General features: G+C 39.0%; 1 protein-coding gene across 1 annotated transcript; it reads right to left on the reverse strand.

The window, feature by feature from the left end:
• Positions 1-1,351: 1,351 nt before the first annotated feature.
• On the reverse strand, positions 1,352-4,915 carry TUSC1 (tumor suppressor candidate 1). The gene has a single exon (XM_006727800.3). It carries the CDS (start codon positions 4,496-4,498, stop codon positions 3,869-3,871), a length of 630 nt encoding a protein of 209 aa, XP_006727863.2. The 5' UTR covers positions 4,499-4,915; the 3' UTR covers positions 1,352-3,868.
• Between the last annotated feature and the right edge of the window lie 9,714 nt (positions 4,916-14,629).

Here is a 14,629-nt window from a genome sequence, read left to right on the forward strand (position 1 = left end):
CTGACATCCTGAAGCCCCTGAATCAGACATATTTTGTAACAGAGAAAAAGGAATTTTCCACTGTTTTTAATTGTCAATGAATTGTTGGATTTCTTGGTTCTTAGCAACAGTTTTCACCATAACTAAAGGCAGATCCATTAAGTTTACAATACAAATTAAAAAAAAATAAAAATAAATTTAAAAAAATACAATAGTTTATATGTTTAAAATTCTAAAATCAAAGATAAAGTGAGGAGACCTGGAAAAATGAAAGGCCAAGGAAAACTTTTATCAGTCCCAAGTATGAAATAGGAGATAGATTGTTGTTCACATTTCTCCTTCAAAGAGCTTAGTTTTTTAGTAGAATGCTTATCATTCGGACAAGAATCAAGCACCAACAAACTCACTGTTGTCCCTTCTCAAATTTTCTCTAAAGCATGACAGATGTCTGAGAGTTTGGGTATACAAAAGGACTGTCTTACTAATAAGTTATCATGAAATAAGCAAAGATTAGATTCTGAACATGTAGATGAACAAAGTAGATTCTCAACATGAATTTTACAAGCAAAATCTGCTATACACTAAACACAATGCAGTTTAATTCTGATCATTGAGAGATGAAAATCTTATTTAAGCTTAAAATTTGAAATTTGAGCATGATTAATCCTTATAAAGTCAGAAGTGGTTATTATCTTAGTCCTTCCTTGGTCCATTATTTCCAGTGCATAAATATATGCATATACTGTCTATATCAGATGGATAAGATATATTTCAAAAAAGCAAGTTTATAGTAGAAAATGAGAATTTGTAATGATTAATAGCTAAACAGAAAGATTAATAAATTGTGTCATTCATATATGAAGATTTTGTGACAAATTCTCAGTGAAAATCTGTTCCTTTTAGCGAAACAGAGAATGATATTTTGGCAGTGGCATCAAAATCACACTAGTAATTATTTACTATGTACTGATCATTCAATTTATTTAAAAATTTGGTATTAGTTTCATCATGGCAATACTCCTAAACTGACAAACCTACGTCTAAGACTAAATGAGACAAAAAATGTTTTCCAGTATTCTTCTAATATGTTATAAATATTATAAATATGTTCAAGAAGTTTAGCAAGGATAACTTGTTCTATGATCTACATACATACTCATTCCATATTGTTTTGACTTATATATATGTTTTTATAGAGGAAAAGATAAAGTATGGTTTTGTGAATAGCAGCCATAGAAAATGGTGTTTAAAAATGCCAATTGTTCTCACTAAATTTGTTTGCTAACATGGCATATTTTTATTGCTCATTTCTATAAATTATAAGCCCTCTTCATTGCACAACAACAAATTATGAAAATAAAATGTCAAGGTATGATGATCTAAAGTTTTGGTTTATTTTAGATCAAAATAGATCCTACATCAAACGTTTCTAAAATCAACTTTACCCACTTCTTTAACAGGCATATATTTTGATATCACAAACATCTTTTATATTATTACATGATGCTTTATCAGTTATCAGCAGAGAATTTCAACAAAGTTGAAATATATTAGCCTTAACCCATCTTCTGGGACATTTTGGTTTCAGAATTTTTTTCAGGAATTACGCTTAAAAGTTGTCCTCACTTTTGTATATGTGTGCCTCATTCCTTTACAATTTTTTTCTCACATACTTACATTGTACATGATTTTAAGACAAAAGGTGCATAAAAACTATGTAAACTAAGTATTTTGCTTGCTTGTTGAAGATTCCCAATTTTGACACATGTGGCAAATTTTGATGCATTATTCCCTTATTATATAGGGTTTTACCTCCTCTATTTATTTATAAGGAGTGAAAAATGTCAACTCTTTCAAAGAATATATTTCTCTGCTAATATAGAGTCATAAAGGAACAAAATACAGAAAGCAAAGTGTCAGTAAAATATGCATTTATGACTTTCACATTTTAGATTGTAATTCTCATTGATAGACCACTTACTTTGATGCAGGCATTCTACATATAACATCTCAATAAAATTTTTATATTTTGAGGTAGAGGTTGTGCTCATTTTAATGATGAGAAAACTAAGGCTTGGAAAGATTAACTAATTTAAACCCAAAGTTACAGTTAAGTAGCAGTATGGCTGATAGGCTCTTTTCCTATTCTTCAATTCCTACTGCCTCCTAAAACTGTTTTCTTTCTTTCACTATTAGAAAATGAAGTAAAGCTGATAGAAATACTTTCCATATACCTAATTATCCTCACCAAGATTCTTCTTATATTTTTCGGTCAGAGGGGAAGATTTAAGTATTTACAACCAAATATCAAGTACCTTTAGGCAAAATGCACAAGGTGTCTTCAAAACCCAGGAACAGGTTCACCTGGGTGGCTCATTTGTTGAGTATCTGCCTTTCGCTCCCTTTATAATCCCAGGGTCCTGGGATTGAGCCCTGCATCAGGCTTCCTGCTCAGCGGGAAGCCTGCTTCTCCCTCTCCCACTCCCCCTGCTTGTGTTCCTTCTCTCGCTTTGTCTCTGTCAAATAAATAAATAAAATATTAAAAAAAAAAACAACAGCCCAGAAACAGAAAAATCACAAAACTACTTTCCCTGGTACCTTTTTTGTAATATATGTAATATATTTGAAACTTTTGGAATATGTCACAAATAAAACAAAATCTCTAACTTATGAAATAATTTCTAGCTCTAGCAAAAACTTATTATTTTTTTCTTCAACTGATATTTTCCATCACTTAAACACTATATTATACCCATGATTTTTATGAGGTACAATGGTATCCTCTTTACTTAGTTGGCAAAAGTGCCTACTCAGTAAAATGCAAAAAAGTGATTTTAGAACATTCGCTGTTGAAATCAACTACTTTTTTTTTTTTTTTTTGCCAGTGAAACCACAATTGAGACTTAAATCACTGTTTGGATACTTCTGATATACAAATAATTCATAATTTCTTAAAAATTATTAAACAAAAGAAGGCAAAGTAGCTGTGCACTGACTATGCTCTAATACCTAAGATGTAATAAAAATAATGAAATAGTATTTAGACTATCTAATTATTTAAAACGATCACTTACATTAAGCAAAAATGGTAGCTTACAAAGAATAACTAAAGTCAAATATAAAACATGTAAAATTTATACATGTCATGTATATTTCTTAAACGTGTAAAAATGTCACACACTTCAAAGAATAGTCATGGGATGTTTCTAGGTTATTTTTAATGCATCAGATTTATTTACCAATTTAAAGGATCACTTATAGGCAGATATTTTAAAAACTTCCTGGGGTAAACAAATCAATATATTAGATGTTTAAGGACTGGAGCAGGGAGCAGACATAGAGTTCCTAAGTAATAAATATTACCTTTTTAATAAAAAGGTGGTACTTTAGTAATACTGACTCATAAAAGCATATGTTGACCACGTAAGAGATAATGGCTGGAGGTTTTAGGGGACTGAAGAATGAACAACAAATTCAACCAACTCAAAATGCATTATTCATTCCTCAAAGAACCAAAACAGGAAGAAAAAAAAAATAGAAGAGGTCCTCACAACACCCTGAAAAGTTCAGGCATTAGGAAGTGTTGACTGGCACCCATTTCTTGCTGTTGTAAAACCCGCCCCTCCGTTTCTAGGCCTCAACCCATGGAAACCAGCAGGGGCAAGAGGCAGGTGCTCTGCACTGTGGCGGATCCAGAGCGCCCGGCAAGCTCTCAACCTCAGCCGACCCTCCACCCCCCAATCCCCCCTGGGATGTGCGGGATGGAAGGCGGAGAGCGCAGTGGTCCAGTCCTGCGGCGGTGGGCCCAGGGCATTGCTAGATGGGGGAGCGGCGCGCGGAGAAGGAGGGGCCGCACGAGGCCCCGCCTCTCCCCGGCCGCGGCCTCGGGCTACAGCCAGGGCTCGGAGGGCTCTGAGTCCGGGGCGCGCAGGCCTGACTCGGGTGCGCGCAAAGGCGGCTCATCCTTATCGCCACGCGGGCGCGGCCCCCGCTGCTCGAGGTGCAGCTGCAGTAGGGCCCGGCGGTACATGGCCTCCAGCTTCTCGAGCCGGGCCCTCAGGGCCCTGGGGCTGCCTGGCTCGTCCTCGAGGCCGCTGCCTCTCGCCCTCCGGTTCGTGCTGGCCTCCTCGGGGCCCGGGGTGGCCCTGGCCGCCTCTGCGGCCGCCCCGTCGCCAGCCTCGCCGGGAAGCCGCAAAGCCTGACGGAAGAGACTGCGGTTCTCGCGCTTCAGCCGCCGGTTTTCAAGCCGCAGCCGGGCGTTCTCTTCGCGCAGCCGCGCGTTCTGCCGGTCCCGCTCGTCCCGCGCGCGGATGGCCTCCAGGTGGCTCGCAGCCAGGTCGGCGAACCGCTCCTCCAGCTGCTGTCGGGCGCCGCCCGCACGGCCTCGCCAGCCCACGCCGCCGCCGATGCCGCCACCCCCACGAGCCCGGCCGGGACGGCCCTGCCCGCGGCTGTCCCCACCGGCGTCCCCACCGCCGCAGCTCCCGCGCCTGGTGGTGCCACCACGCATGCGCCACATCGGTCCTGTCCCAACCGCGCCGCCAGCGCCGTGGGCCGAGGGGCCGGCGCCGAGGCGCGGACGACTTCGGGGCCCGGCAGGGCGGCCGGGGCCACAGCGGAGGAGGAGAAGAGGTGGCGGGCGGCGGCTGCTGGCTTGGGGCCAGAGGGGGCCGGGAATTTGCCCGGTCTGAGGCGTGTCTTGTCTCCTGTGGTGGAGCTGCCCCCCTGGGCCTGCGATCTGCGGCCAGCTCACACACAATGCCCCCGGGGAGCGCTTTGCTGCTCAGCCCTCTGGCAGAGAGGGAGGGAAAAGCGTGTATCCTCAGCTGGGTTCTGCCGGGCGCTGGGCGCTTCCGTGCAGGCCTGGGCACTGCAGGAACCAGCCGGCCTCGCCCTGCAATCCGGCGCAACCACCAGTGGTTACCTTTCTCCTTACACGACAATCTTAAAGCAAATAATAATCATAAAATAGTAAGTTCTGAGACAGACATGTGAGCAAGGTGAAAAGCTGTAACTGCTTCATTTAGAACCGTACGGTTTAAACCCACCTCTAATCTCAGTAAAGCATTAGAATTGAGTACCTGTCATAAGAGCCCCAAATGGGAACAGGCGTCTCTCAAAACAATATAGGCAATTCCCAATTTGTGAATAACCAGTGCTCCACTCTGCAATTGTTTGCAACTCTATAGAAACTAGGTTATAATTAGTTGTTTTGCTCAAGCGGGTCCACAAACCTATGAAACTCAAAATGTGCTCAAGTATTCAAGAAACTGAATACTAAGTTAGTTCCAAAATTTCCGGTGACAGGTGGATACAACTCAATGAATCACATTCCTTATTTTTAAGGGATTCAATTTATAGACTAACTGGATTATTGCAAAGTAAATTAAGGAAAAGATGCTGATGCCAGAATCTGATGGGGGAGAATGGTGGTAGCAAGAATATTTTTTAACAGGGTTCCAGAAAAGAAGGAAGAGAGAAAAGGACAGAATAGGAGAGGAAAGGAAAAAAAAAATATATATATATAGGGGGATGATCCAACCAAAAGCTATCAAAAATGGCCATGGAAGTTATCTGTGCATAGCAATGAACTTTCACCTTATGGTTAATGGAGATGCCACTAATCTTTCAAATAGGAGGTAGAAACGATGGATATAATTTCTAAGTTGAAAGAGGATTTGAAACAACAGAATTACTAAACTGATCACTGCCAAAATTACTGATTTGTATTTAAATATACTTACAATAATATGTTAAGAATTATATGCCATAAGATGAACATTACATTATTTCTAAATATAGCAGCACAAACTTAGTAAAACTGCTTCTATCCATTATTTTTGTCAGTAGTGTGCATATGAAAATATTATTGCAAAAATAAGATGTATATGAAAATAAAATGAAAAAAAAACCTTGATAGAGGAAAAATTATGGAACTGATAAAATTTAGAAGAATTATGGGGCTATAGTAATCCTTAAGAGAATATAGAAAACTATGTAAGCTCTTTTTTTTTTTTAGATTATTTATTTATTTATTCGACAGAGAGAGAGACACAGTGAGAGAGGGAACACAAGCAGGGGGAGTGAAAGGGAGAAGCAGACTTCCCGTGGAGCAGGGAGCCCGATGTAGGGCTCCATCCCAGGACCCTGGGATCATGACCTGAGCCGAAGGCAGACACTTAACGACTGAGCCACCCAGGCGCCCCTGTAAGCTCTTAATTAGAAAAAAAATATAATACTCACCTGTGCTTTCTTTTAAGAATGGGAGTTTCTAAACAGTAAAATTATTTGCTTGCTAAAAAAGTCTCAAAGGACATAGATTGTTCTTTCCTGACTTAACATGCATTGTCCTTTAAGCCACTTACTCAAGAGAAAGCTAAGAATTCTCTTTTAATAAATCTGACAGTTTTATAAATTAAAAAGTAAAATATACCCACCATGGACGGGGCTGGCAGGGCCCCCGGTGTGGATCCTGACCAGAATTAAATCAATGACTGCCTTCCATTAAATAAAAATTAAAAAATAAAAAACAAAATAATATGAACTCCAAAGGGCCATTTGCACACTGTGTTTAGGAAACGCTAACCTTCACTAAGGTTATGAAATTTAGAGTAAAAGAGCAGAAAAATGCAAGTAAGTCATTTAGAGTACTTATTTTTGCTATTTCCCTGTAACTACTACTACTTCTTTTTTTATTAAGAGGATTTTTCTTATTTAGCTTTTTTGTTTCCTCCTCTATATGTTCAATGCCTACTCTCTAATTATTGAACTTAAATTTAATTTTAAAAAAGTATTCTCCCTCCTGTCTTAGGTAAGAAAAAAGATAAGCAGATGGGTTATGATCACTGTGCTTCTTAATACAATGCTCTAAACCAACATTTTTGTAAATACTGTAGTTGAGAAAAGCTGGGTCAGCAAATTGGAGTGGAGCTGCTTTTTGCCTTACAAGTCATGCATCTATTTTAGTATTTCTCAAAACCAACTCTGATTGACAGCTGTTGAGTTAATTGCCTCCTTTCTCCCATCCTCCAAAAATTTTTTTTCTTTCCATACATGGTAGCTGTTATACATTTCTACATGCTTGCTTGAGAAAAAGGCCCTATGATATATATAGTTTCCTGTATCCATAGTTTTCTAAGATCTTTTATTGTCATACTGTACTCATTTGACTCTCATTTCTCCATTTTGAATCACGTTTCTTACAAAATGAGTCATGCAGTAAGGTAATTTATGGCACATTTACATTGGGACAAGTCATCCTATATCCAAAATCTCTCTGTTTCTTCTCTCCTTAAAACATCCTATAATATCTCACCAAATGAATTTTGGTTAACAACTTCATCAAGTTCAATTATATAGCAATGTTGAACTCCTTAGCCTGGAAGTTATGGCTAATCTGGATGTGCTGGGTGTTTCTCTACTTACCTTCCCATTTTTACCCTGCTGGTCTAGTCACTTTCCTACCAAGAGTCACTGAGTACTTCTGCCTTGGAGTTTTGTTATAATGTACCTTCTGTGGACTGAACTGTGTTCTCCCAAAATTCCTACATCGAAGCACTAATTACTAATGTGATGGTGTTTGGAATGAGCCTTTAGGAGGTAATTTGGTTTAGGGGAGGTTATGAAGGTGAGGCTGTCCTGATGAGTTAAGTGTCCGTAGAAGAAAAGACATCAGAAAACTTGATGTTCTCTCTCTCTCTCTTTCTCTCTCTCTGCTATATGAGTATACAGCCGGAAGGTAGCCATCTGCAAGCCAGGAAGAGATCCCTCACTGGCAAACTGGATCAACCAGCACCTTGATCTTGGACTTCCCAGCCTCCAGAACTATGGAAAATAAATTCCTGTTGTCTATACAGTATCTTTTTTTTCTCTCCTCACATATCTGGATTGTAAAGAATCGACCAAGACAGAGTTTATACTCTACCATTTATACATGAGTTTATATTCATACCATTTGTCTTAGATCCCCTGAATTCAAAGTATTTTTCCCCTCTTTTAAACACTGATAAAGTAGTGCCTGTTCCAGTAATTTGATGCTGAGGTCCTTCCCTGTGTTAATATTTCTTGTGCAAGTGGATCTGCAAACAGGATGTGAATTCCTAAATATATCTATTTATATAGAGAGAGATGGATATATATAGAGAGAGGGAGAATGGGAGAGATAGGGAGAGAAAGAAAGTGAGTGATACAAATATTTCTTGAATGACTAGGATGTTGAACAAATTTATGACTTATTTTCTTATATAATCTTAAAGGAAGATTTTACCAAGTAAAACTGCTAACCATTTAATAGTCAATAAAGTTAATCTATATTATCTAGCAGACTGAGCTAACAGAAACTCACAAAGAAAGGTTTGTAGCATGCTGAAATTATTCAGACTGAAACAAGAAGGTTGGCACTGCCTTGTTAATGACTTGTCTTAATATATCGTGGGTCTTGGGGGTGCTTGGGTGGCTTAGTTGGTGGAGCATCCGACTCTTGGTTTCAGCTCAGATCATGATCTCGGGGTTGTGAGATCGAGCCCCCTCACAGGCTCCGGACTTAGCAGGGAGTTTGAGATTCTCTTCTTCGCCCTCTCCCTCTGCCCCTCCCCTGTGGTCTCACTCTCTCTCTCTCTCTCAAATAAATAAATCTTGTAGAAAATATATAGTGGGTCTTTATAAAATAGATTTTTAAATATGTAATAAGAAGGATGGGTTTTGGAGTTAGACAGACCTGGATTTGATAAATATTGTAACTCTCCCACCCCAGAGTATTGGCCTTGGACAGCCTCCTAACAACACAGTTTCCTCAAAGCCACAGTTTCCTCATTTATACAATGAGAATAAAATAGTATCTAACTCATGGGGTTCTTGTGAGGATCTCTGAATATCTTAAAATAGAGTCAGCCAGCAAGGAGTACTCATAACAGTTGATATTATTATTCTGTAGTTGTTTTATTTTATGAGATAGCCATTTATAAAATAAGTTCTCCTGAATAGCCAGTGCTATTTAAAATCCTCATTTGGGCTATTTGCTGAAGGAGCCACCCTAAATATAATATGCAGCCCCTTTGAAGATATGATTCTTCTTTCTTGATAGTTCTCATTAAGTGTTTCGGTTTTAAAAATCCATATTTTGTAAGCCCCATGTGCTGAAGACTTTGGTTAATAACATTCTGAGCTTGGTGTTTGCTAATATTCTCTCTAAAGCCCAAGCTGAACATGGTTTATTTTCTAGGAGCAGATTTATTAGGGCAATGAAGAACATGTATTGATGCTTGGTAGCATGAATATGTCTTTATTGGAATAATTACTACAGAGTTAGGAATTGGGAATGTCGATCGCATTTATTTAGTCTTTTGATATGGACAAAAATATTAAAAGTCATCAAACACTAGCATTGCCCTTTGACAGCATCATTTAATTCTAGCTACAGGGAAAATTGTGACAAATAAAAGCTGCATGACTTATTTGTCTTAATTAGGATACTTTCTAAAGTGGGGGAAACACCCTCTTTCCTTCAAATGTTATAAAAGCACTAGCCAGATTAATAAAAGAGGGAAAAAACATTATAGATTAACAAAAAGTAATGTAGATAAGAGCAAAAGGTATCTACACAGGATACTTGACCAAAGTAAGAGTCCAAAATAGACTTTTTTTTTTTTTAATAGGCTCCATGCCCAGTGTCGAGCCCAGCATGGGGCTCCAATTCATGACCCTGAGATCAAGACCCGAGCTGAGATCAAGAGTTAGATGCTTGGGGTGCCTGGGTGGCTCAGTCGTTAAGCGTGTGCCTTCAGCTCAGGTCATGATCCCAGGGTCCTGGGAGCGAGCCCTGCATCAGGCTCCCTGCTTTGCAGGAAGCCTGCTTCTCCCTTTCCCACTCCCCCTGCTTGTGTTCCCTCTCTCACTGTGTCTCTCTCATCAAATAAATAAATAAAATCTTAAAAAAAAAAAAAAAAGTCAGACGCTCAACCGACTGAGCCACCCAGGCACCCCTAACATAAACTTTTTAAGATGGAAAATGCCTGGGAACTGTCTTTGTCAATTCTAAAATAATGTTATTTCATGCTGTGTGTAGCTTAGTACAAGCCCTTAAAGAGTCTGGACCCATGTTGTCCACTAGCCACAGGTAGCTATTCAAGTTTAAATTAGTTAAAATTAAATAAAATTTAAAAACCATTCCTCAGTTATAGTTACATTTCAAGTTCTCAGTAGTCACATGTACCTTAGTAGCTAGCATGACTGATGGAGCAGATATAGAACATTCTCAGGATCACAGAAAGGTCTACTGGGGCAATTAGTATATCCCACTTCTTACTCTAATTATTGGTCTCAACCTTCAGAAAGTGATGTAGAAATTGATAATAGAAAAGAAAACCAAGAGACCTCTTTAGGTATTTCCAGCATTTTCTATATGTTTGATTTCATGCCAATGAAAAGAGTTTTTCTCATCAGTCTTATACACACAGGGCCATCTTATTCTCAAGCATATGTAACCTAAGATACTGATTCTGTCTCAATCTAAGTTCTCATTGAAGGTAGCAATAGGAGTTTGGGAATAATTTCTAATTAGAACTAAGTTATTCACGAGCTATTTTCAGAAGGGTGCAAAAGACAAGCAATTTAATTTTCTCCTACCACTGCCCCACAAACCCATTCTGTCAGCTATTCCTTCCATCCCCTTGGATAATATCTCAAGAAGAACCCTTAATTTGCAGTGACTTCCAAGCATTAATGAACAGTCCTCATTTTCAGATATTAAAAGTCCACTGCAATATAACTTAAAACTTCCAATGTTATCCAGTTCATTGCTTCTCATCTCCTCACAGAAGCATCTCTGCCCATGCCCCCGATCTGGGTTAACCAGTCTGCAATGGGAAAGGAGGGTGAGAACCATGTTTAGTTTCTTCCATGCTTCACCTACTCACCCTTCTCTAGTTGCTATTTCTAGCTCCTTTGGGGCAGGAATGGAGACAAGGTAAAAGTGGGACTGGAGGAAAAGGAAGAAAAGCCATAGGTAGCTGGTGCTGCCATTTTCTGGCACTGGGTCCTCTGATGGCAGATGCCTGCATGCAAGTCTTTCTTCCCATAGGGCACCTTTGTGGGTTCTTGGACCATCCCACATTGATCCTCTGGCACAAATCATTCTCTTTTCTTCACTTCACCTCTAGGGAATCCCTACTCCTTGCTCTGGTGGTATCCCACAGGTACTCCTTTTGGAGAAGTCCTTTGGAGAAGGCTAAAGCCAGTTGTATTCCTTGCTTCCCATTAATCCAAACTCAGGAAGTATCAGTCACTCCCACTTGTCATTCTTCTCTATCATCAAAGTCATCCTCAGCTAACCTTTACCCTTCAGATATATCCAAGCAACAGTGTCCCACCAACACCAAGTCTCAAGGCCGGTTTCATCACACTCCATCTTGTGGAAGCATAAGAATATGAGTTTCTGCAGTTCAGAGTGCATTCCGCTTCAGGCCCAAATGTCAGTTTCCATTCTGTGGACTACTCCCATTATTTATCTGTAGTTCTTTTGAGGTACTTATACTTGGAATATGTAGGGAGCAAGGAATTTGGGAAAACAATGTCTGTTAGACTCTTCAAAGATATTCATACTCTTCAATCTCCTGTCTGATGATGCTGTCCTCTTATATACTGGAAAATGAACCAGTTTCCCAGCCTCAATCCCTTGATGAATGTTCTGGATACGGTTTAGTCTCTTTTAGACAAAGAGGCAACTATGCTGTATGCTTTAGTTTTGGCACTTCAGCTAAGATGAGGACACGTTCTACCACATTTCTAACAGAAAAAAATCTTTGTCCTAGTGAAGGCTGCACTTTCATTCAATCAAGTAGTAGTTATTGAAATTCTACAATGAACTAGTATTTAAAATACTTAAAATATATAAAGTGTCTAGCACACTGTAGGAACTTGAACAATGTTGCCATTATAATTATAAACTCTAAAATTACAAACTCTCAGATTATGCTGGATTCCTTTATTCTTCTCTATGTTTTCACTAAATATTTCATTCAATCCAAGACCTTATTTTTTTTCAATGCTCGTGATTTCCAAATTTATATCTCAATCCAAAAATTGTACTCTGCATTCCAGCTTCATAGGTCAATTCTCACCTGACATGTCTTATTGACTATGTCACAGGTATTTCAAACATTTTCAAAATAAAACTCTTAATATACTGCCCTCTCTCCTAACCTGTTTTCCTTCCATACTTCCCCATCTCAGTGATTAGTGCTACCACCCATCTGGTGGTTTAAGCCAGCTGTCTTCTCTGATTCCTCCTTCTTCCTTACCATTCCCACCTCTGGTACTAGAGCCATCTCAAGCTGCTCATTTCTTTCTCTAAAAATGTCTTGATTTTTCTCAGCATCTCCTCTGAATCAGATTAATTCAAATTACTATCATCTATCATTTGGCTCTCATGCCTCAACTGCTTTATTGGTATCAATATTTATCCTCTCAAATCAATGTTGCACAGAGCTGCCAGTATAACTCTTTGCAAACATAAATATGAATGTGCTGCTCCTCTGCTTAACCACCCCCCACCAATGGTTTCTCGTTATACTTTGGATAAAATCCAAAATCCTCATTGTGGCCTACAAATTCCTGAATAATCTGTGGTTCCTGCTTATTTCTTAAGACATCTATTTTTGTTGCCTCCATGTCTACTCCACTCTAGCCATGCTGGGTTCCTCTAAATCTTAGAGCTTGTCAGATTGTTTCTTGCTTTGGAGATTTTGAACATACATTTGCATGTAATTGGAACATATTCTTCCTCCACTCTGTGTGGCATGCCTTAAAAAAAAATCCTTTAGATCACGACTTAAATATTCTTTCCATCAAAGTTTTCCTAGATGACAACCATCTTTACTACCTATATCCCTATCTATATTCCTTCACTCTATTCATTTACTTCAGAATGTTGAAACCTAAACTATATTTTATTTTTTAATTTTCTACTAATCTGTAAGTTCCATTTTGTTTATCTATTCCACTAATTTTGTTTATCTATTCCACTGCATTTTGTTTATCTCTTCCACTAATCTGTAAGATACAAAGAAACAGAGACCACATCTGATTTATTTATCCCTTTATGCAATCTAAGATAATATAGGTGCTCAATAAATATTTGTTGAACAATGAATGAATCCAGGGATGACCGATAGTACTTTTTTCAACTTTTATAAAAATCCTTGGTTACTGAAAATGAAGTTATTGCTGAATTAATTTTTGCTAAGCTTAATTTTTCCAAATATTAGAAAAATAAAAGGACTTTGGAATTCAAATGTTGATAAACTGTGGCTTAATTTAATCATATCTGCAGGAAATATCCAAATTTAGAGAGAGATTTACCAAGAAGAGACAGCAATCCATCCATCAGTAGAATTTAGTTTAGAATAAAACAAGACTTGGGACACCTGGGTGGCTCAGTCAATTGAGTGACTCTAGATTTCGGCTCAGGTCATCAATCTCACACATCTAGTGCCACATTGGGCTCTGCCCTCAACACGGAGTCTGCTTGAGATTCTTTCCTTCTCCCTCTGCTCTTCCCCCTGTGCATGCACTCTCTCTCTCTCAAACAAATAAATAGATAAAATCTTTAAAAAAAAAAACAAACAAGACTTGGGAGAAACAGAGTTGACTAAGCACTTTTAAAAAACCTTTGTGTTTAGGGGGGTGCCTGGGTGGCTCAGTCATTAAGCGTCTGCCTTTCGCTCAGGTCATGATCCCAGGGTGCTGGGATCAAGCCCCGCATCGGGCTCCCTGCTCAGTGGGAAGTCTGCTTCTCCCTCTCCCTCTCCCCCTGCTTGTGTTCCCTCTCACGTGGTGTCTCTCTCTGTCAAATAAATAAATAAAATCTTAAAAAAAACAAAAACAAAAAAAAAAACACCTTTCAGTTTAGGGAACTGATTCTACAGTGTTTTTCTCATCCAAAAGCAGCTGCAGTCTTAAGACCAAAAAAAAATGAAAGAAAAAAAAAAGAAACCCACAAGCAAACAAACAAAACCACCTTGTGTGTGTGTGTGTGTGTGTGTGTGTGTGTGTGTGTATGCGTATTTAAAGATTTTATTTTTTTTTTAAGTAACCTCAATGTAGGGCTTGAACTCATGACCCCAAAATCAAGAGTTGCCTGCTCCACTGACTGAGCCAGCCAGGTGCCCCCATCTTGTATATACTTCTAATCATATCCTGTATAGCTGCATTCTTCCCATGATGAAAACTGAGATAGCAGTTAAAAGGGAACTTTGGCCAACAGACCATTGGTGAGGAAGCAGCTAGAATATATTTTAAAAACAAAAAACAAAAAAAACTGCAGACTTAGAAATAGGCAAAAAATGTGGCAAATGTAGTAGGTAGAGATAATTACCTAAGTGTCCCTGAGGACACTGAGCAGATGAAATAACCCAGTCAGTCACCACTTTACAGTTACACAGAAACTATATCCAAAAGTTCACTGGGGAGGATTTACACTGAGAGAAAAATATCCGCATGAGATTGTGTAGAAGCAAAGAGTAAGAAGTGGTAGAAGAGTGTGCTCCTCAAGAGAGAATAATGGAATGGAAAGAGGATATCTAAAATGTGTGCACCTGAACTGGGGGCCACACAGGAGGAGGAAAATTAGAGGCTGGGCATCAAAAGGAATGAA

The sequence above is a fragment of the Leptonychotes weddellii genome, chromosome 14 (assembly GCF_054177405.1).
Source record: "Leptonychotes weddellii isolate Sample4059 chromosome 14, ASM5417740v2, whole genome shotgun sequence".
NCBI lineage: Eukaryota > Metazoa > Chordata > Mammalia > Carnivora > Phocidae > Leptonychotes > Leptonychotes weddellii.

Bases quoted from the DNA above. Each gene is read 5' to 3' on its own strand.
- TUSC1 (XM_006727800.3), bottom strand. From the start codon at position 4,498: ATGTGGCGCATGCGTGGTGGCACCACCAGGCGCGGGAGCTGCGGCGGT.